At 38.2% G+C, this 20,740-nt stretch overlaps 2 protein-coding genes across 3 annotated transcripts; one reads left to right on the top strand and one right to left on the bottom strand.

Moving 5' to 3' along the window:
- Positions 1-1,314: 1,314 nt before the first annotated feature.
- On the bottom strand, positions 1,315-9,440 carry ap1s3a (adaptor related protein complex 1 subunit sigma 3a). Of its 2 annotated transcripts, none has more exons than XM_015361029.2 (5): positions 9,167-9,440; positions 6,644-6,822; positions 6,161-6,269; positions 3,430-3,567; positions 1,315-2,035 (listed from the first exon to the last, which is right to left on the bottom strand). In XM_015361029.2, exons 1-5 carry the CDS (start codon positions 9,167-9,169, stop codon positions 2,000-2,002), a joined length of 465 nt encoding a protein of 154 aa, XP_015216515.1. In that variant the 5' UTR covers positions 9,170-9,440; the 3' UTR covers positions 1,315-1,999. The 2 variants fall into 2 exon arrangements, with proteins under 2 accessions (XP_015216515.1, XP_015216516.1); XM_015361030.2 differs by lacking the exon at positions 9,167-9,440 and adding an exon at positions 8,805-8,934.
- A 1,525-nt stretch (positions 9,441-10,965) lies between these two features.
- On the top strand, positions 10,966-20,422 carry dhrs12la (dehydrogenase/reductase 12-like a). The gene is made up of 10 exons (XM_006637579.3): positions 10,966-11,076; positions 12,429-12,562; positions 13,104-13,186; positions 13,602-13,697; positions 16,280-16,361; positions 17,639-17,700; positions 18,045-18,149; positions 18,395-18,485; positions 18,838-18,975; positions 19,620-20,422. Exons 1-10 carry the CDS (start codon positions 11,021-11,023, stop codon positions 19,733-19,735), a joined length of 963 nt encoding a protein of 320 aa, XP_006637642.2. The 5' UTR covers positions 10,966-11,020; the 3' UTR covers positions 19,736-20,422.
- Positions 20,423-20,740: the final 318 nt, after the last annotated feature.

Genomic DNA, 20,740 nt, shown 5'->3' with positions numbered 1-20,740 from the left:
CGTTCAGAACTTGGACAGCTCTTGCTCTTCACAGCATTCTGCAATTTCTCTACCGTGACATTTGTGCAACACCAAATCGCAAAGTACCAATTCGTCTTTACTTTCCAACTAGGTAATGTTTGTTATATCTATCAGCGAGTGCCAGGGGGTGAAATTCACCTTTGTATAAAATCAACATGAGAAAATGGCTTTATCTACTAACAGCAGCTTTTTGCTGGAATGTTTATAGTGAATAAATCCACTGCTTCAGAGTCTGATTGTCCCTATAGGCAACTTCATTCTTATTAAATCTTAAATGACAGAAAGGCCAACGTTCTTTGAGCTGTATGTTTGTCATTGTAATGAGAATAACACATCCCCTTCTTGGCACACTATTATTTTGTTATGGAATCATTCATCTCTACTGACAACCCCCTGCAGTTATAAATCAACAAGGCACAAGAAGCCAGTGTTTTTGGCCTTAGCACATGAAGTATCAAGAGGTTATGTGAATTTAACCAAACATGACATGTTACACGTAGGAGCAATGTGAGCAAGGAGCAAGTTTTTACAGCTCTGTTAAGGTTAGTTCCCTTGCACACTCATAGATCTGCATCCAACTTTAGGCTTTCCAGGCAGAATAAAGAATATACCATAATGCAACACATTACTGTGACTTGTGTTTGTTAATGGATTTACCTTTATTAAGAGGAAGCTTCGTATACAAAAAGTACATATGGTTTGCTCAATTTCACAACCACCTTTATATTAAAAATAATATTAATAATAATAAAATAATAATAGTAGTAGTAGTTTTGTTTATTACAAAAGTTATAAACTGATTTGTACTCATATAAATAATACCCATCGTAAAAGTTTTCCAGTGATATCAAATGAAATCCAACTAGCGTTTTCAACAAAATGTGTTTTCTTTACTTTCCCTCTGGGATCGATCAAGAACATAGTGGTCATTTGAATTCCTTCATGACATATTAGACAATTTCAGATCAAAACACTATTTAATCATTAGAATCAAATTGTACATTTGGTCAGAGTGCAAATATAGGATTCTGCTGTTTAAAATCTTATTGGACATCACATGGACTATCAGCTCCTGAAACTTTTCACACCTACACTGTATATTAGTAACACATTCCATTCAGCATTCAGAACAATAAGCAGTGCAGTCCTTTTTCAGGTCATATTAAATCTCACTGTTTTACCTCTACTTTTTACTGTCGACTCCTTTAAATAATTATAATAATGTTTACTGGCAAAAATATATAACCAGAAATCAAGTATGAGTGACCATAAAGAAAAAGACAAAGTAAAGACTTATTTATGAAAATATTATTTTATGACAAAGGTATTTTCAACACAGCTTTGTGTTTCTAATGTAATCTGAGTTAAGATATGAAACATCGAACAATTTATATAATAACGGTGTCAAGACCCACTTATGAAAAGCATTGTTATATTTTATTTTTCATTGTTTGAAAAAGCTGTTATCGGGCAAAAATGATAAAAAGGCAGGGAATTTCATTTCAGGGCTTGTTGATCTAGTGGTAAAAAATGTAAGGACTGTAGTTTTAAAACTACAATAATTACAAATCCTGTCTCTATGAAGCTTAGTGATTTTTAATTTTTCCTGAAATCAGAACCCTCGTACATGTCCATCAGCCTGACTACCAGGTCCAACAGATGGTGGCACACATTTGTCAGATATTTTTCAGGCCTTCATATAACAGGATGCACTCAATGTGTATTCCATTGAAATACATTTGAATCAGATTAATGAAAACTTAAACAGAAATGGAGACTTTAGTCCATAATTCCAAAATGACACTACTCATTGACAATATTACATGAGAAGATAATGAGAGTATTAAGTATAAATCTGATGTAATTTAAGGATGTGGCACTTTGGTGAGAACTCTCCATTTTCAATTAATTCACTTTTAGCTCATAAACTCCCAAATCTTCAAGTCTGAAACATGATACTTCATTAAAACATTTTCTTTTAAAATGCTGGCTTACTCATATATTCCTCCATTGTCTGGAAAGAAAAAGAAGAAAACCCATTAATAGTTAACATTAACAGCTTGTCTGATGGTCTTACTATCTACAGTAACATAGCTATTCCAGTCTATGAATAGCAATTACATCACATCATTCACCTGCACACATTTTTATAAATTAAAGCAGTTTTGAAAAATGAGACGAGACTCTTGGAGTTCAATGAGATATGTGTTTTTTTTCTGAAAACACATGGCAGAAGAGAAGAACAGTGCTACAACTTCCACTTTGTATAGATCAATGCTCCAATGGCCAAAACTCAAAACACAAGGCTTAACTTTGTTTGGTCATAGCAGTTTCTGAAATGTCAAATACTGTACATGGACAATGACAAGCAAGCAGTTTATGAAATAGACACCAAAACTTCCTAGCACCCAATGAGCGTGACTGAAGTTATGGCTTATACATAAAGTATATGAACTATCCTAGTGAACTAAACTAAAAGTTATCTGAACAAGGTAACCTTTACCGTGATCCAATGAACATCATTAAAGTAATTTCTGAAAATACCCGGACTCCATACTGATGTACAAGTACATTTATGGTGATACTTTTAACATCACATAAAAAGAATCTGGTTTTCAGGTTTTTTTCTTAATCAACACACAGCACAGAAACATTAAGCCAGACTGAACACCCCAAAACCTAACCCTGAGTTACAATTACCAGTGAACAGAGACAGAGAAAAAACATGAACGGATTCAATTTTCCTTCCATTCCCTATTAATTATTTTTCTTCATGGAAAGATTCCAAATTACTGTATATGCTGCATGCTGTTACTTGAATTACTAAACTAAAAAATATATTGCTTTTTGCTAATCAAAATAAATCGTATTTCATCAAGAGTCAACATTTAATAGACTTAAATTTTTACTTTTACATGATGATATTAATTTTTTTCAGTAAAACTATTAATATAAGCAAAGAAAATCAGGGACTACAATGAAGTCAAGACAATAGCATCAGAAAAGTTGCCATGCGTCAGCGACAAACTTAAGATAGAACAGGAAAAATGAGAGGGAAATAAAATACTTTTCTGAAAAGAAACTGTTCGTGGAAAGATGTTATAATAAGTGAAAGACGTAGCCGCACATAAAAATAATTCTAGTTGACCATATATGTTCTTCACTAAATGGGTTTTAAAAAATGAACAGTGATATGCAAGTAATGATTCCATTTACTGGTAAGATCAAAGAATGATTAAATTATACACAATTTATTACAGCTGGGCCTTGTTTCCTTCATACAACTCTAGCACACTGTGCTAGTGGCTTGCATCTGTGACAATGGTTACTCAACTGGTTGTAATACAAACTGAAATGAAAAACGCCAGTTTATTACCCTGGAAGCATGATTTTGCTTGCTGGACTCACCTCCTGTAACATATCAGACTCCTCAATCGATTTTGAGATCAACAATTTGGATGTTTCCTGAATCTCTCCTCCCATGAGAAACTCGTCAAGTATGAAATAGGCCTTTTCAAAATTAAAAATGATGTCCAACTCACACACCTGCAGGTTGCAAAGCACGAGATTTTTATTGTGCAACAGATCTCCTTAAAATCCCAAGTTGAGGTTTATGAAGTGAAATGTGCAAAATTAAATGAGACGAGAGAAATAAAAAAGCTGCAATACATTTGATCTGGATATACAGTTATCCTTTTAGATCATTTTGATCGAATAAATGAATGAAAAAGAATATCCTTTTGTGTGTTATTTATTTTATTGGGTTCTCTTTATCTATTTTTATGACTTAGATGAAGATCTGATCACATTTTAGGTGAAATTTATGCAGAAATTCAGAAAATTCTAAAGGGTTCACAAACTTTCTAGCACCACTGTATCCCTATATTATCAAGTCTTTCCAAATGGTTAATAAAAATTTAATGTGTTTCATTTGTGTATAATCACAAATCTATATGTTATGTAACATTTACACAGACTCGGCAGGCATTTGCATTGATCTACAAACCATTCCTATGAGAGCTATAAATCATTTGTTACTTATGAAGCAACTATAAAGAAAGATTTATGTAGCACCATTCTATGAAGAAACAATCACATTATACATACGTTTTTTGCTGTTCTAAGAGACATAATCTTTATCATGGTGATTAAGTTTAGACTGAAGAGTTTGGACAAAAACAATATTTTCTAATATATCATATGTAAATTCTTATGAATCGGGGGTGGGTGAATACTTTTGTAAATGAGAAATGTAAGTCTTTCATTCTGGAGAAACAAATGTTCTTGAATACAAATTTTATTGATTCCTAAATGTGTTGAATTTATTGTGTTAGTGAAGGGAGAAAAACATATTTCAATGTGTTAAAAGTTGGAAGTGTAACAGGAACACAATGCGAAAAAATTCAAGGGGGTGAATACTTCCTAAAAGCACTGTACATCATCAGATTGGAGGGCATACAAAGTAATGCACGACTTAAGTTTCAAAAGACAACTTCCAAAACTTTAACTATCTCCTATTATCAATTAAGCACTTTTTGATTATAAAATTAATTTATTCTTGGGGCACAATATAGAATACCCTTTATTTCTGTGTCAGAACTTTGGGTATCTTCCATTCGCCTCTGGTGAATAGGAAAACTTAATTTAAAAAATCATTAATAGACTAGGACTGGAGGTTGGCTTCCTGAAAATGATGAAAATATATAAACTACCATGTTTAATAAGCAGTTTTATATAAACAAATAAAGGGGAACTGTAACACAATTTTTATATTTGTGGGTTAGAATGAATTGGCGTTGATAAGTGCATTTCAAAACACAATGAAAGTAAAATGTGCACAGTAATGTGTAAAACCTCCAATTTACATTAAAAAAATAGATGAAATTTCCAGGAATGTGCAGTGCAGCACAACCTTATTTAGTAGAACATCTCAATACATTAGTCATGATGGTGACTAGTGAGCAGGAAGGGCTGTCTCGCATTGCAATTCGAGGGAACTCTTGCTCTCACCCGTGGGGAGACCAAGGGTTATAATAATAATAATAATTGCTTACACTTATATAGCGCTTTTCTGGACACTCCACTCAAAGCGCTTTACAGGTAATGGGGACTCCCCTCCACCACCACCAATGTGCAGCCCCACCTGGATGATGCGACGGCAGCCATAGTGCGCCAGAACGCTCACCACACATCAGCTATCAGTGGGGAGGAGAGCAGAGTAATGTAGCCAATTCATAGAGGGGGATTATTAGGAGGCCATGATGGGGTAAAGGCCAGGGGGGAAATTTGGCCAGGACACCGGGGTTACACCCCTACTCTTTTCGAGAAGCGCCCTGGGATTTTTAATGACCGCAGAGAGTCAGGACCTCGGTTTTACGTCTCATCCGAAGGACGGCGCCTGTTTACAGTATAGTGTCCCCGTCACTATACTGGGGCATTAGGACCCACATGGACCGCAGGGTGAGCGCCCCCTGCTGGCCCCACTAACACCTCTTCCAGCAGCAACCTTAGTTTTTCCCAGGAGGTCTCCCATCCAGGTACTGACCAGGCTCACACCTGCTTAGCTTCAGTGGGTTGCCAGTTGTGAGTTGCAGGGTGATATGGCTGCTGGTAGCAACAACACTGCAATAAGGGTTAGCAACAACACTGCAATATTACAATACTTCCAAAAAATTCATGATTTTGTGCTTAATTCAAAATTTGTGAAATTTTGCAATACTGTCAATTTATTTTGTTACTGAGATTTCATAACTGGTCTGAGAAATTGGGACTGCAGTTCCCCTTTAAATTAGCTTTGAAAAAGTTTTAATCACATTTTAGCTCATTATAATGGCTTGTCTGATCTAACAGTTTGATATTATCCTATGTCAATACTTTATAAATGTTGTGCAAAAAGCAATTTCTTGTAGTGTTTTAGTATTCAGAATTTATCACGGGAGATTCAACATCTCATATTTGGCTAACCATCCTGAAAAGATTACACACAACACACATTTTATGGAAGTTTACATTTAGTCATAGTGATAAAGACTTACAAATATTTCCTATACTGTCTGCAAACTCTTCTATTAAACAGTATGCCTGGCTTCACCTGAACTGAAAATGTGAGAAGGAAAAAATCCGAATTAATTTATCTTACATTGCCAAAGTACTTGTCCAGGAGTTCAACATAGCGGTGCAAGATTTCCAAGGCCAGAAGCTCATTGTCTCCTTCTTCCATTGCACAGCAAAAATACAAGCTGGCATATCTGCAGAACACCAAAAGGGACTGTCATTCCCTGTTAATACAACTTCCATTGTCCAAATAACATGGATCATATTCATAAATCAGTGAAAAACATCTGTACATCTGTTTCAGCTGTGGTCAAGAGGTTATTCCTTGATTTGGCCATCACTGCTGAACAGATGGCTTTTCTGTCTAAGAGACACCAATGAAGGCCAACAAGAAATGAAGAATAACTCTGCAGGAGAAAATTGGGAAACGTAATCACGCTAAAAGTAAACCTGGATTGTTTTCTTAAATCCACAGTCCCCTGCGTGACAAACAAAAATCAAGCATAATTCATTTAAAAAAAACCCTACATTTCTGCCGTTTGGACTGTGGAACGCGTCGGATTCCTACCTTTTGTATACAATCTTAAGATCCTTCCATGTCAAAAAGTTACACGTCTTTGGCTTGCGAGCCAGGACCATCTGAGTCATGTCCCGGATGATCTTCTTCTTCTCGCGCTCTCCGATCGCCATGAACCATTTCTGCAGCCTCAGCTTGCCCTGTCGGCTGAAGAGCAGCATGAAGCGCATCTGAAACACAAGCAACAGCCCTTCTGAGAGGAGCAGCTCCTGCGCGGCCTGGCCAAACTCCCCCCCTGGCCTTTACCGATCGTGGCCTCCTAATAATCCCCACACTGCATCACTCTGCTCTCCTCCCCACTGAGAGCTGGTGTGCGGGGAGCATTCTGGCGCACTATGGCTGCTGTCGCATCAATGAGGCTGGGTGGCAGTGGTGGGGAGACCCCATTACCTGTATCGCTCTTTGAATAGAGTGTCCAGAATAGAGCTTTAGTATATAAGTGTAAGGAATATTACTATTATAACTTAATAGTAACACAACAATTATATTTAATAACTATAATTAGAATTATAATATAATAATTTCTTCTACTTATTATTATTGAATAAATCTGCTTCATATTTTGGGTGAAGGCCTATTACAGAGCACACAAAATCATGCACAGGCCTTATGGCCTACAAAACATATACTAATGGGCGATTTGAAATCAAAGGCCAACATTTCAAAATTTGTCCCAAGAAGAAAAACAAGGGCAAAGGGTTGGTGTCAGAATATTTATTCAGGTTGTGCCTCTCACAGAATAGAAACTGGAACCTTCCCAAACTTTGTGAATTACCGACATCAAACATCTTGCATCCTTTATACTCACAAACAATTTGGTCTTTCAGGTAAAACTGGAAAGGGTCAAGCCATTGTAAAAGGTGAGCTATAAAACAAGTTCTATTCGAAGTTATGAAAGGATGAGATTTCTTTCAGTTTTGTTCTAAATATTGGCAATACTTCAATGCCTTTCTTTGTCTTTTACTTCATGTGTGAAGCGAGTGGTGTGGGCTGCAGTTATGCATGTCGCAGGGGAACAGAACTGGTCCGGCCACAGAACTAAACCGCTGAGACGTGCTGTATAAAGAAAGGTCAATGTGCATTTTATTGAACACTACACTTCTAAATGTTAAATAGGTCAAGTAAGACTGAGTAACTCTTCAGATTAGGCACTGTAAGTCACATTCCTAAATTCTGCAGAACACATAGTATGCTAACAAAGTATGAAACAACTGAGGGAAATACAAAAGAGAAAAAAATATTGATTGCTAAAGTCTAATGTACCATGCAGTAGAAAATTATTTACAATGTATTAAACCAAAGGAGGTTAAAGAAATTATTCACCCACAGAAAAGTGACTCATCCACGAATGAATAACACAATCTTAAATCATGCAAAAGATTGTTCTCATATAAAACAATCCAGGTGTATTTTGCTGATATATATTTAATACCTTGTTTACAATTTCTTAGTGCTATATGCAACCCATAAAGTACTGTTAGCTAATTACAGCAGATTGTTTTTTACTTTTGCAACTGTGAAAGATATTTTGCTCAAAGGAAATTAAAAGCGACAAAAAATATTTCTATCGTGTAATAAAGCTGGTACTGCTGCTTCCTGCTAAGAAATTAAGCTTTCAAAATTTGAACCTAGCATTTTAAGGTATTTATGTACTAAAGACTGTTTCATGGTAGGTTTGAGGAACTTCCTTTAACAACAGCAAAAGAAATCCGGTATGTGTCCCACCCTTCCGAAGACAAAAGGGAGATTTCAAATACAATTCTTTTTCTAACTTCTATCCCGGGATAAAACAGTACCCTGACGAATTTTTCCTTTCTGAATATACTTTATAAACACTGGGTGCGCCTTTTCATTATAAGCTTGTTTTATGTTTTCTTTTATAAATCCATAAAGGGTGGTGTAAAATTCGCTTGAACAGGAGCCGCGTGTTGTACAAATTAGTAATAAAAAGTGTCCTTCAGTAGTTCCTATGCTGTACGTAAACCAAAATACAACACTAATGCCGTGATGCATGTTAACGCGACATTACCGTTTGTTTACATTTTTTAAATACTAGCTTCTTCTCAAGCCCCAGTTTTTAATTGACGGAGCAATATGCAAGTGTGGAAGCCTACATCGAGAACAGATATCAATCAATGAAACAATAACATACTTTGGCGTGCACAGATTACTGGAGACAGGAACCTACTGGAAAACACCGCCAGACCGAACCTGTTCCGCCGGATAATAGGCAGAAACAACTGGTTCTCTGTATTACAGCAGTGGATCTTTTCAAACTATTATACGCCATCGACGAAGTAACCAAAGACGACTCTTTTTTTCATTCCCTCTAACAAACTCAATAATTTGGTTTCAAATTAACACCTACTCAGACGCTTCATAATCAGAGTAACACCTGCTACGGGCAGGTGCACAAACCTGTCTGAACTACCTTCTTCTAGAGAGGGACTTCTCCGACTCTGCCTGACAATAGTCTTTCATATCAAATTACAAGACCAGCTGGGTCTCACTTACCATATTTCAAGGTTCCCCACAGTCCGATTGGCGCACGTGTTAAATTGAAAACTACCAAATTGTTTTATTTATCGCAAAGTCCCGATATCTTTAGTAAACGCATAGTTGCTTTTCCCAGAATTCTCCAAACAGAAAGTTGCTGAACTCCTCCCTGGCGTGTAATTCCACCGAGGAAAAGACTCACGTCACTGCCGTGCAAACACCGGATTGGTGTTTACCTGTCAGTCAGCAAGATAAAGGTGCTGTATTTGCAAAGCTTGTACCGCTTCTGTGCTGCGGTGCGGTAATTCGCCAGGTAGAATTAACCCCAGATGAACGGCCGCATATGTATGCAATAAATATACTGTAATCTGTGTTGCTTATCTGTGTGGGAGAGAAGCTGCTGTTTCTACTGCATTTAATTACCATCACTCAGCTATATCAGTACTCAACATTTTCTGCAAAGTTTGCTAAGATATTTATTGATTTTTTTTCATTCAGCCAGCCACACCAGTGACAACTTGTGTGTTTTGTTTTGGAAACGCATGCAATATTGCATTCACATCCGCTGGGAATAAAACCCTTTAGCTACATGTACTGTATGGGACAGGAAAAAGCAGGCTGCGTTAAAGGCACACGACTCACATCCGCGCTTTCCTGGTTTTGTCTGTGCCAGTCCTGTTTCAACACCTTTGCCCTGCTGCTGCACGAATTGTGCCGACTAGGTCTGTCCGCGATTTCTTATCAGATAATGTGTTGTACACACCAGCAATTACACCTACTACGATTAAAACAATGTGCATTTGGCAGATACTCGACGGTGAACCTATCTGTAGTGTGATCTTGCCTGCAAAGCAAGCTTACCCATTGTTTGAAAGTAAATATTAACGTCCGAATGTCTGGGAGGAGACAACTGACTCGGAAAAGATAGTACAACTTATTTTATTTTTCCAGTTGAATTTTTATGCTTGTTTTATTTTCACCGGGTTGTATCTGGTGATCAAGATGAGCAACTCGCTTTTCACTGTAGCAAAACGCTTTCAAAGTTGTCCTGAAAGCCTGATCTTTGTGGTTGAACTGCTGGCGAAAGACTGATGTAGCTGCTTTCGCCGTGCCCTGATCATGCTGCACATATTTACATAAGGTGATGAAACAGATTTTAATCGGATTTAATGCCAGGTATTTAATAAAGGCCAGTTTCGCTCATGTAAAGCATGACACGGGATCCACACTGGAAAAAAAAACACTTTACTGTTTCATTTACACCGCCTTTAGAACAGTGCCCATTGTAGATATTTTTCTTCATCTTCCCTCAAGTTTAGCTGTTGAAAATTATTAAAAAATAGAAAATGATTTGTTCGAGTGGCACATCCAACCTCCTAAAAGGAAAACAATAAGGATTTAGCGAATGACTAACACAACGATTTAGCTGTTTCGAAATATAAACATATTTAAAACAACGTCAGCATATGAAACACCAACATTTTAATTCAGTAATGTAGCCTCGTGAACGTCTGGTAGCTTCTTGGCACCTAAGTTACTTAAAATTAAAATTACTTATACAATTGTTAAAACATGCTCTAATATCAATGTACACTTTTCAATTTTAGGATGAATTATCTTTAATAGAATAATGATATACAGGACTCGCATCCCTGGATGACTTAAAAATGATAACATCTTACAGTGAAATATACTACTATAAAGCAGCATTATTCAATATTACAAAAGTGCATCTATTGTTTCAGCTGTGAGGCTGTCCTTTCTACATTCAGCGCTAGATGGCGCTACAATGTTCCCATGTCAAACCATGTGACATAAAACTGAGTTACAGAAGGCGGCTGTGAGTGCAAGTTCAGGGTAGAGAGAGTTGCAATGTCTGTGTATCGGAACACTATCTGGTTTTTAAAAGGAATTCATGAATATACAAGGTAAGGTCAACTGTACACTATTTTACCAGTCGACGTAAGGTAGTTTCCTGTATTGCTCATTTTGAATGTTGGTTGTTTCGTTACTTGTCTCGACTAGAATCTGAATCTCAATTCTGTCCTGCACACATAGTTAAACGTTAAGTCTAGCTCATATTTTGGTGTTTACTTTTTCATTATGTGTATGTGTGTGTCACAGACGGGTTATTTATTGCTCGTTTTTGTAAAGGGTCATTTTTCTAAGTCCTTTAAATGTTTTGAAAAGTTTTCGTTAAATTGAGATTCAGATCTTCACTAAAGAATACATTGTCGTTGAATGGACTTAGAATATTACTGATTCATAAAACATACATGCTTTTTGTTCAAATTACTCAAGTGCCGAAAATACTGAAATGACCTGTTTGCAGTGGAACATGTTACAGTTAAATAAACTACTATAAAGGAAAGTAGAAACTGATACACAAGGATGATCCTTAATTTTACTATCCTGTTATGGCATTGTAAAACGTTTTTCCATTTTGGGCGTTAGAAAGGCTTGGCTTATCATCGTCATGCTATATGCACATAATTAATGTTACTAAAAGGAAGAGGATGTTTAAATTTCAGCTTTTAAGATAAATTCGTAGGCTTTTCAGTATAAACAGTTTATTTTCTGTTGTCTAGTCCGATAACCAGCCAGCACAATCACACCCTCCATCACAGCCTGACAACAGCGTCTTTTGACAGAGAATAATCAGCGATAGTGGTTCATGGCCCACACTAGTCCTTTCTCCCAGCTCCTGGTAGAACACAATGACTCTTTTTAAAGTTACAGGGCTGAGTGACAGCCAGATTCTTGTTGCATGTGACTTATTCTTTCTTTCCATATTTAATAACTGGTGTATAAATAACGTTTTTGAACATACAGTAATTCAGTTTGTCTTTTGCTTTTTGTGTCCCAATATTAAACTCTTTCATATTTAACATGCAGCCAATTAATGAGTTGACCAAAGAAAATCTCCCTTGCTCTCACTCTATTGGGTCCTGCTTCTATAGTGAATCTTCTCCTTGAAAACTACCAGGGCTGTTGAACAAAGGAGGGGTAGTTCTTTACGGATGTCAAACATGTTGAGATTGGTGATACTAAGACCAAGAAACAAAACTTGTATCATGTATTTGTATTGAGTAGTTTGTAACTCAAGATGCTGAAAGACAAAAAACTAATTTTGTACCATGTGTAGACAGGACTGTCTTTATCTGAGGTATAACTAGAGTTGGAAAAACAAGAGTGGGTGATGAGCAAATATGGGTTATGTAAGTCAGACACATCTGCGAATGACGTGTTGTTCCGCTAAACAAATGAATGTTTATTTCAGGGGCGGCTATGAGGCTGCCTCCAAGCACTTTGTGGAGAAGGATTTGGATGTTTCGGTATCGGGAAAGTCCTTCATGATCACTGGAGCCAACAGCGGCATTGGGAAAGCTGCTGCCTATATGATAGCGAAGAAAGGTACTGCAGGAAGGGGATTTGAGGGATTGTACATCTCAGGTTAGAGGGGTGCAGTTATAATCCTCCCTAGGGTGGGAGGAACTTGTGAAGAAACCCCAGAAAGTTGAATGTAAGACCTGCTCTACGCTGCTTTGATTCCCATTTTGCGTTCAGAAGTGAAATCGTGTACTCCCGAAGTTTTGGATTAAAAGGAATCTGTGGTCCCTACCTTCCGTATCTCGAGGGCCACTGTTTGTATGGTTTACTAATCATTATGCTTTTAATATTGTTAAACTGCTGAAAGAAAAGTGTGTCTGGTATGAAAACTGAATGCCAGCAAGTCTTCTCGCCCCAGAGAGGTATAGATAAGTGGTCAAACAGCAATGCCTGGCTATAGTACCTTTGTTTCTCAAATCCTGCTTCTGGTTCTAATGTTTTACTGATTGCCTTAACTGTTAATATTTCTGTCTTTTAGTGTGTAATAAAAAGGGACAGGGTATTGGCAGGCTCTGGTGGGGTGATTAAACAATTCTGAATGCTTACCTTCTCATACATCATTTAGGCGGCACTGTACACCTGGTGTGCCGAAACAAAGAAAGAGCAGAGGACGCTAAAGCAGACATTATCAAGGAAAGCGGAAATAAAGTAAGTTTAGATTCTTCCACATGACGTTCATTATTAAACTGGTCTTCCAGTGAAAGGCGTTGAGAGATGTTATGGTAAGAAGGAAACAGTGGATAGATAGATGCCTATGTTCTCAGATTTTCTCCACTGGCATTTGACATTTGTCAAATTTCAGCTAAGACTACAATGGCCTTTATTCTCAATATCTGAAATTTGAAATACCAAAGCACAAACATGGTGATGGTTCGTTAGAAAAAAATGTAAAAGTACACTATTCACAGCATTATTTTAAAATTGAAGACAGGCTGCAGCTGAGAACAGCTTTAATTTAATGGGCATGTTTTGAGAGGCATTCTAGAAAGGCAATGTAAATGACCCATAGTCTGTCATCTACAAAAGACTAAAATATTGAAAGCAAAATATTATTTATTTTCAGGATATCCATGTTCACATTTTGGATTTGTCAGAGCCAAGAAAAGTCTGGGAGTTTGCTGAAGCTTTCAAGAAAAAGCACAAATCGCTGAATGTCTTGGTAGGTACAATGTGAATGATTTTGTATGACTAAGGTGTTTTATGCTGCTGCAGGCAGTATAAGCAGCGGCACGTTTTAGTGAGCTAAACTCAAAATCAGGTGAACAAACAACGGCGAGCAGCAGTGTGAGCAGACAGTGGAGCCAGGCTGGCGCAGCGCAGGCAAGGACAGACAAGTGAGGTCTGAGCTACCACAGTCCAGAACCGTGAACAGGGAGAAACAAAGTTCAACACTAAGAGACACCGTACAAAGTGCCAGAGGAGGATCCAGACAATGAATTCTGGTGAAGCAAGGGTGCAGAGTGGGTACTCAAAACAAAACACAAAATATAGCAAGCTCTATGACAGAGTTTAATGACAGATTAAGTACCTTGAATCACTTGAATTGGGCCTGGTAGATAACTGCCTGCAGGTGGTGCAAGACTCCTGGCACATTAGTAACCATGGTAACCAGTGCTGGATGATACTGTAGGTGTCCAGTTACCATGTGAATACCAGCTCGTTCAGTCACTCGCCAGCGGAGACAAGCGTGATATAAGGCTTCCACAACTGTGTTGTCATACAAAATGATAAGTATGGTGTTTGTAATGCATATAACTATGACTAAAAGCATATACTTCATTAACAGTTATCTGGTATAAGTGATTCTTAATACCAGTTATAGGTATTATAGTAGGTATAGAATATTGAGGTAAGAACTCCTTAAAATACCATTCTGTAATTCTGTTGTGACTGTCAAAAAAGTTGATATACCTTTATTGTCAATTGATTTATTAGATAGACTTAAACTTTAAACATTAGAAACACAAAGCTGTGTTGAAAATACCTTTGTCATAAAATAATATTTTCATAAATAAGTCTTTACTTTGTCTTTTTCTTTATGGTCACTCATACTTGATTTCTGGTTATATATTTTTGCCAGTAAACATTATTATAATTATTTAAAGGAGTCGACTTCACAGCACAGAAACCGCCCTAGTCAAAGTCACCAACGATCTCCTAATAGCTTCTGATTCTGGTTCTCTTTCCATACTCATCCTTCTTGATCTCAGTGCTGCCTTTGACACTGTTGACCATAACATCTTGCTTTCCCGTCTCGAGACTGTGTTTGGAGTCTCTGACACTGCCCTCAAATGGTTTAAGTCTTACCTCACTGATCGCTGTCACTTTGTCTCTCTCAATGGGTACAGGTCTGAAATCGGTCTTGTCAAGTCTGGTGTCCCCCAGGGCTCAATACTGGGCCCCTTGCTCTTCAGCATTTACATGTTCCCACTTGGTCAGCTTTTAAGATCACATGGCCTCAGCTTTCATTTTTACGCTGACGATACTCAAATATACATCCATACCAAACCCGACACTGACGTGGCTGTCTCTATCCTATCTAATTGCATCTCTGACAAAAATTTGGATGACTCAAAACTTCCTTCATCTTAACTGTGACAAGACTGAAGTCATGCTTATTGGTACCCCCCATCAACTTCGTAAAGCCAGTCCTGTAACCCTGTCTGTAGATGGCTCTGTACTTGAGCTTCAATCAAAATTGAAAAACCTTGGGGTTATATTCGATTCTGGCTTAACATTCGACCCACATGTACAGCATACTGTCAAAACATCTTTTTTTCACCTTAGAAATATCGCAAGACTACGCCCTATGCTATCATTAACTGTGGCTGAAAAGCTGATCAACATATTTGTATTCTCTCGAATTGACTACTGCAATGCTCTGCTCCCTGGTGTATCTAAATCTACTCTGAACAAGCTGCAGTATGTCCAAAATTCAGCAGCCAGAATTCTGACCAGGTCTAGTACAAGTGTTCACATTACTCCTATCCTGGAGTCCTTGCACTGGCTTCCGGTCAAATTCCGCGTAGACTTTAAAATCCTCATGCTCACCTACAAGGCTTTACATGGCTTGGCACCTCAATACCTGTCTGAACTTTTATCGCCCTACTCCCCACCTCGCAACCTCCGCTCTTCAAATTCTGCCCTCCTTACTGTCCCCCAAGCCCGTCTACATTGTATGGGCGACAGGGCCTTCTCCTGCTATGCCCCCAAGCTCTGGAACTCTTTACCCAAGGATATTAGAGAGTCACCTTCTCTAAACTCCTTCAAATCCAGACTCAAAACTTTCTTCTTCAGTAAAGCCTTTACTTAACTGGTTCCATTCTTCACCCCTCTGCTCTTCTTAATACCATCTTCCACGGTCTCCTCTATTGTTATTGTTGTATTGTTGTAATTATAATTATGTCCTGTCTTGTGAAATTTTCTTATTTATTGTTGTAGTCTTCTTATTTATTGTTATTGTCATCCTGTAAAGCGCTTTGAGAAGCCACCTTTAAAGGGGCTATATAAAATAAAGTTTATTATTATTATTATTATTATATGCAATCCTTTTTTTAAACTATTTTTTTATATCTGTCCCAACAACTACAAATATGTTCTGCTTTTTTTCCTTGACAGCAGTAGATGCTTCTATACACCATACTGATTTCATATTAAGGACGTTAGTTCAACGTTATTACTGTGGGGGTCTGGGAAACCAACCCAGTCTGATTTCTCTGTTTCTACACGCTTGTGTTTCAGATCAACAATGCAGGATGTATGGTAAATCAACATGAAGTTAATGCAGAGGGGCTTGAAATGAACTTTGCATGCAACACTCTGGGTAGGTGTGCAAACCTTGGATCAGCACTAAATTAAACTACAGAAAACACTGAGGATTTAACCATGTCTTCTGAGAAGCACACAGAGAAGTGTCTTATATTGTACTATTGCTTTTGGTGTTGGAGAAGAGAAAAAACACATAAGATCCTAATAGTAATCCTAATAATTATTTAAGGGAAAATAAAAACATTGAAAGTGCCAAAGAAACAAACTACATGATGTAATTCATGGGTTGTTTATTATTCAGGTTAAATCTTGTTTTGTGCCCAAAGGAATTGAAAAGGTAACATTGCTCAGTCCCTAGAGGTGAAAATATTCCAACCAGAAGTGCATTTCAAACAGAGAACAAGAGGCAGTTCTTTATCCAAAGGTTGTGGGTGTTTGGAACAATCTACCCCGCCATGTTATGAAGCCAATACCCTGCTTTCTTTTGAGAAATGGCTGGATGAGATCCCTGGATCGATTAGCTTCTAACTACCAAATGGGCTGGCTGGGCGATATGGCCTCATGTCGTTTGTAACTGGTGCAGAGGGGAAAATCTGTAGTGCTAAAATATACTGGGGAGGTAGAGACCTTAGAAACAAGACAGACACACAGAAAGCTGTGCATACCTGAATCCCAAATCCCACATCATCGTCACATGATTCACTGCAGGCTGACGAAAGCCTGTGGATAAAGGAGAAAGGATACGATTAGAACTGACACACACACTGTACACAAACACAGATCTCCATCCAGTAGAATTACTGTAACCACGTTTTGTCTTACCTGTGATAGTGTGTGTATGACTCTTTTGTGTTTTGGGCATTATAGACCTGCTGCTGCATCACACTGAAATAGTCAGATGTGAACCTGCGATTGGCTATTGCTGAAGAAGTGACTGGATCTTTGTGTTTCAATGTGCGCTGCTGCCCTTTGACAGTTGTTGGGGGGTGTTTGGTGACTGAAGGGCTGGGTGAACAGGTGGAGTGGACAGTGGATGCTACTGTTCAATAAACCTCTTATAATTAATTTTCACCATATTTTGAGATCTGTAGTGGTTTTTTTCCCACCTTCAGCGTCGCTTAATACTGTTCTTGGGCAGCAGTGTCGAGGGTTCTGGACTTGTAACTGACAGGTCATGGGTTCAAATCCTTCACCTGAATCGCTCCAGTAAAATACCCAGGATGCAGATGTACTGTACTGAAAGTGGCTCAATAGTGTAAGTGGATAAAAGCGTTGGTCAACTAAATTAGTAATAACTTAAAGTTTTAATAGATTTTTTTTTCTAATCTCCAGGTACCTTCATTCTCACCAAAAGCCTGATCCCTTTACTGGAAAAAAGCAGTAATCCTAGAGTGGTAAGTGTCTGTACAGTACATAAAGTCCTGCCTTGTTATTCTAAAAACGGCAGTTAACTGCCATTTTTAATTAGCCTTTTTTGTTGTTACTTATGACATCCCACTGTTATTTGCTCTCCAGTTTTTTTTTAATTAACAAGTAACAAAAAAATTTTTAAAAGAAAATCTTTGTGCTTTGTGTGACAGTGAATACAGAATAATAAACGTGTTCAGGTCAGAATTATTACTGGGCTCTGACAAGAGCACCTCAAACCCTTACAGTGACTGACCTTTCTCTAGCACATGAAATGCAGCTCTTTAGTGTGATTATATCCTGCTAGTGTGTCTTCTCTTGCTTTCCCCAGATTACGGTCTCCTCAGGAGGGATGCTTGTTCAGAAGCTGCACTTGGATGACCTGCAGTCTGAACAAGGCCGATTCAACGGCACCATGGTCTACGCACAGAACAAGGTATGGGACACAGGCCAGGCAGTCCACTGGATTTCCATGTGACAGGAATTGGAGGGTAGTGGTTAAAAGATTACAAGATTTGTTTTGGATGTGGAGTTCCTATATTAGTTTAGTTTAAGAAGGCCCCATTACATCTTCTTGGATCCGCACTCTACTGTTGAAGTGCTTGTTTTTTGCTCTTTTAATTTAAAACGGGACCGGTATCAAATATCGAAGAAGTAAACTTTCTTCTTACCTGTGTGTAGAGGCAACAAGTAGTGATGACTGAAGAGTGGGCGAAAGTGCACAGCAATATTCATTTCTCTGTAATGCATCCTGGATGGGCAGACACCCCAGGTAATTTTCACAATTATCAGACCAACGTACTGTAGGTGCTTTGCTGTAGAGGACAGTCTGGTCTAACTTCAGAATGAAAATACTAAAGTGGAAGCTCAAAAATCCGAATATTGATCTCCACATGGTGAATCGGGAATGTTGTGTGTGTGATGTACTGTCGCAGTCTTATGAATTTTACTAACCCAGACATCTGTATGATTATCACAGTCCCTTGTATGATAAATTCACAGCCTGTATCTACTCTTCATGTTAAGTCCCTTGTTGAGTGCAATGATCAGGGTGATGAAGAGTTTTATAGCTTCTGGACCTGTAGCCATTGTGAAATAAAGCAGGATTTCTTACTCTTGTGCAGCCGTCCAATCAGCAATGCCCGACTTCTACCGCTCCATGAAGGACAAGCTCCGCACTGCAGACCAGGGAGCCGACACCGTGGTGTGGCTGGCCGTGTCTGAGGCCGCCCTGGCTCACCCCAGCGGCCTGTTTTTTCAAGGTGCTGCGCCTCGGCAACTTAGAGCATTACCGACCACTTAACATGAGGCCAGAGCCTGTAGTGAAAAAGAGTGAAAAGGACCACTTCCCTTGATATAACCTTACAAATTCCGCCAAGAAAACAAACCTAAGCTCACTTTTGGGTGGCTCTTTAGCATTGTATTAGATTTTAGAACAAAGAAAATCACTATGTGATAACTGTAAGTACATTGTCCTGTTGGTTCCAAGCATTGCTTTGAATGCGGTCATTGATGCTCACAGACAAAAAGACACGCTGGCAAGATTCCACTGCAGCTGCTACTGTACTGTATATGATGTCTTCTTGGGTTTCCTGAAAGCACTCCATGAGGAGGACTGCTGGATTATGGGAAGGCCTCTCATCTGTGCTCCACACATTTCTCTGTAGAGCTATAAAACATTTATTAATGGACTCATCTCCAAATACAGAAGAATGTAGCTGTCGTGTAGGTGTTTAAGTACTAAAGTACAATGAAAAATATAAATACAAGGACTGGAAGACTGGCCTGTTTGTTTAAAACAACCGTATTAATCTCTGATTTGGACTGTTACCTTGCTGATCTCTTCCCCATCATGTAAGCTCTGTATTCTCTACTGAGCAGTTAGTCTGATGTGTTTATTTTCTAGATCGGAGCCCTGTGCCCACTCACCTGCCTTTGGCCTGGACGAAGACATCTCCAGAAGACAAACAGAAATTCATTAATATACTGGATGACTTGGCAAAGACCTTTCAGCCTCACTAAAAGTCCAGCTGTGCCTGACATTGGATGAAAAGTATTAACATGTGACCTGTGCATTAAAATGATGTACCTTCGGTGTGACTATTAGTTGGCTTTGCCCATGCTGCTCTGCTGCAGGTGCAGATCTTATAAAGATACTAGATGACACTCGCCTGACGACTAGAGTTTCAGAGCAGGGATCTTAGTGATCCAGAGGCTTTGAAAAGCTCGAGGAGGGGGTGTGTGTTTTTTAGTGCCTTTAAAAGACACTCTTGTTCCCCTACGTAATAAGTTTTACTGCTGAAGACAAAATTGATTCAAACCCACTGTCAGTCTAATTCCTGCTGTTTTCGAATTTAGTTGATTTCCCGTGATAATATGATTTACTAAGGAATACAGTGATTTAACTAAATCTGATATCAAGAACTTAACCTTCACTTACAGCCTGTAATAAAATATTACCAATGGTCCTGCTTTTCAGTTTGTGGGTCCCTGGGTTACCAACAGTATTATGCTTATGTGTTATTTGCGTGTATTGATATAAATAAGGTAACACTGTGCGCTTTAAAAGTGGTAACGTTTGAAACTTAAAGCTTTAAGTTGCTTAATGTTATAAAGGTAAATAATCTGTAAAATGCCTTACTGAGAGTTCTCATTTAACACGCAAACAAAAATTGTATTAAAGTATTCAAATAAACTGATTTAAAAATGTATGATGTCTTTGGTTCTTTATACAGTAATCCATAAGCAATCCTGTGCAATAAGTTGCTTCACATGAGGTTCCATCACTAGCATCAAGCTGTCAGCTATTTGCTTGCTGTGACTAAAAAATGTATTTGGCAGTTATGAACCCAGACTTACTCTCCACATTTATTCTGCGTTTCTCAGCTTTTTTTGTGTGTAGTTTATTCCACAAGTAATAGGTTTATTCCATGCTGAAAAGAAGAAAGAACACGTTTCGGCCGTGGAGCCTTCTTCAGGTGTGGCTCGAAACGTGTTCTTTCTTCTTTTTTTCAGCATGGAATAAAC

This window comes from Lepisosteus oculatus, chromosome 13 (genome assembly GCF_040954835.1).
Source record: "Lepisosteus oculatus isolate fLepOcu1 chromosome 13, fLepOcu1.hap2, whole genome shotgun sequence".
Classification (NCBI taxonomy): Eukaryota; Metazoa; Chordata; class Actinopteri; order Semionotiformes; family Lepisosteidae; genus Lepisosteus; species Lepisosteus oculatus.
This window is presented reverse-complemented; position numbering and strand designations above follow the sequence as displayed.

Excerpts from the sequence above, each read along its gene's own strand:
- ap1s3a (XM_015361029.2), bottom strand. Across the intron at positions 3,568-6,160 it reads TGGACAAGTACTTTGGCAAT|GTGTGTGAGTTGGACATCAT; the intron begins GTAAGATAAATT and ends TGCAACCTGCAG. Across the intron at positions 2,036-3,429 it reads AGTCTGATATGTTACAGGAG|ACAATGGAGGAATATATGAG; the intron begins GTGAGTCCAGCA and ends TTTTCTTTCCAG.
- dhrs12la (XM_006637579.3), top strand. The coding sequence starts at position 11,021 with ATGTCTGTGTATCGGAACACTATCTGGTTTTTAAAAGGAATTCATGAA. Across the intron at positions 16,362-17,638 it reads CTTTGCATGCAACACTCTGG|GTACCTTCATTCTCACCAAA; the intron begins GTAGGTGTGCAA and ends TCTAATCTCCAG. Across the intron at positions 18,486-18,837 it reads TGGATGGGCAGACACCCCAG|CCGTCCAATCAGCAATGCCC; the intron begins GTAATTTTCACA and ends ACTCTTGTGCAG.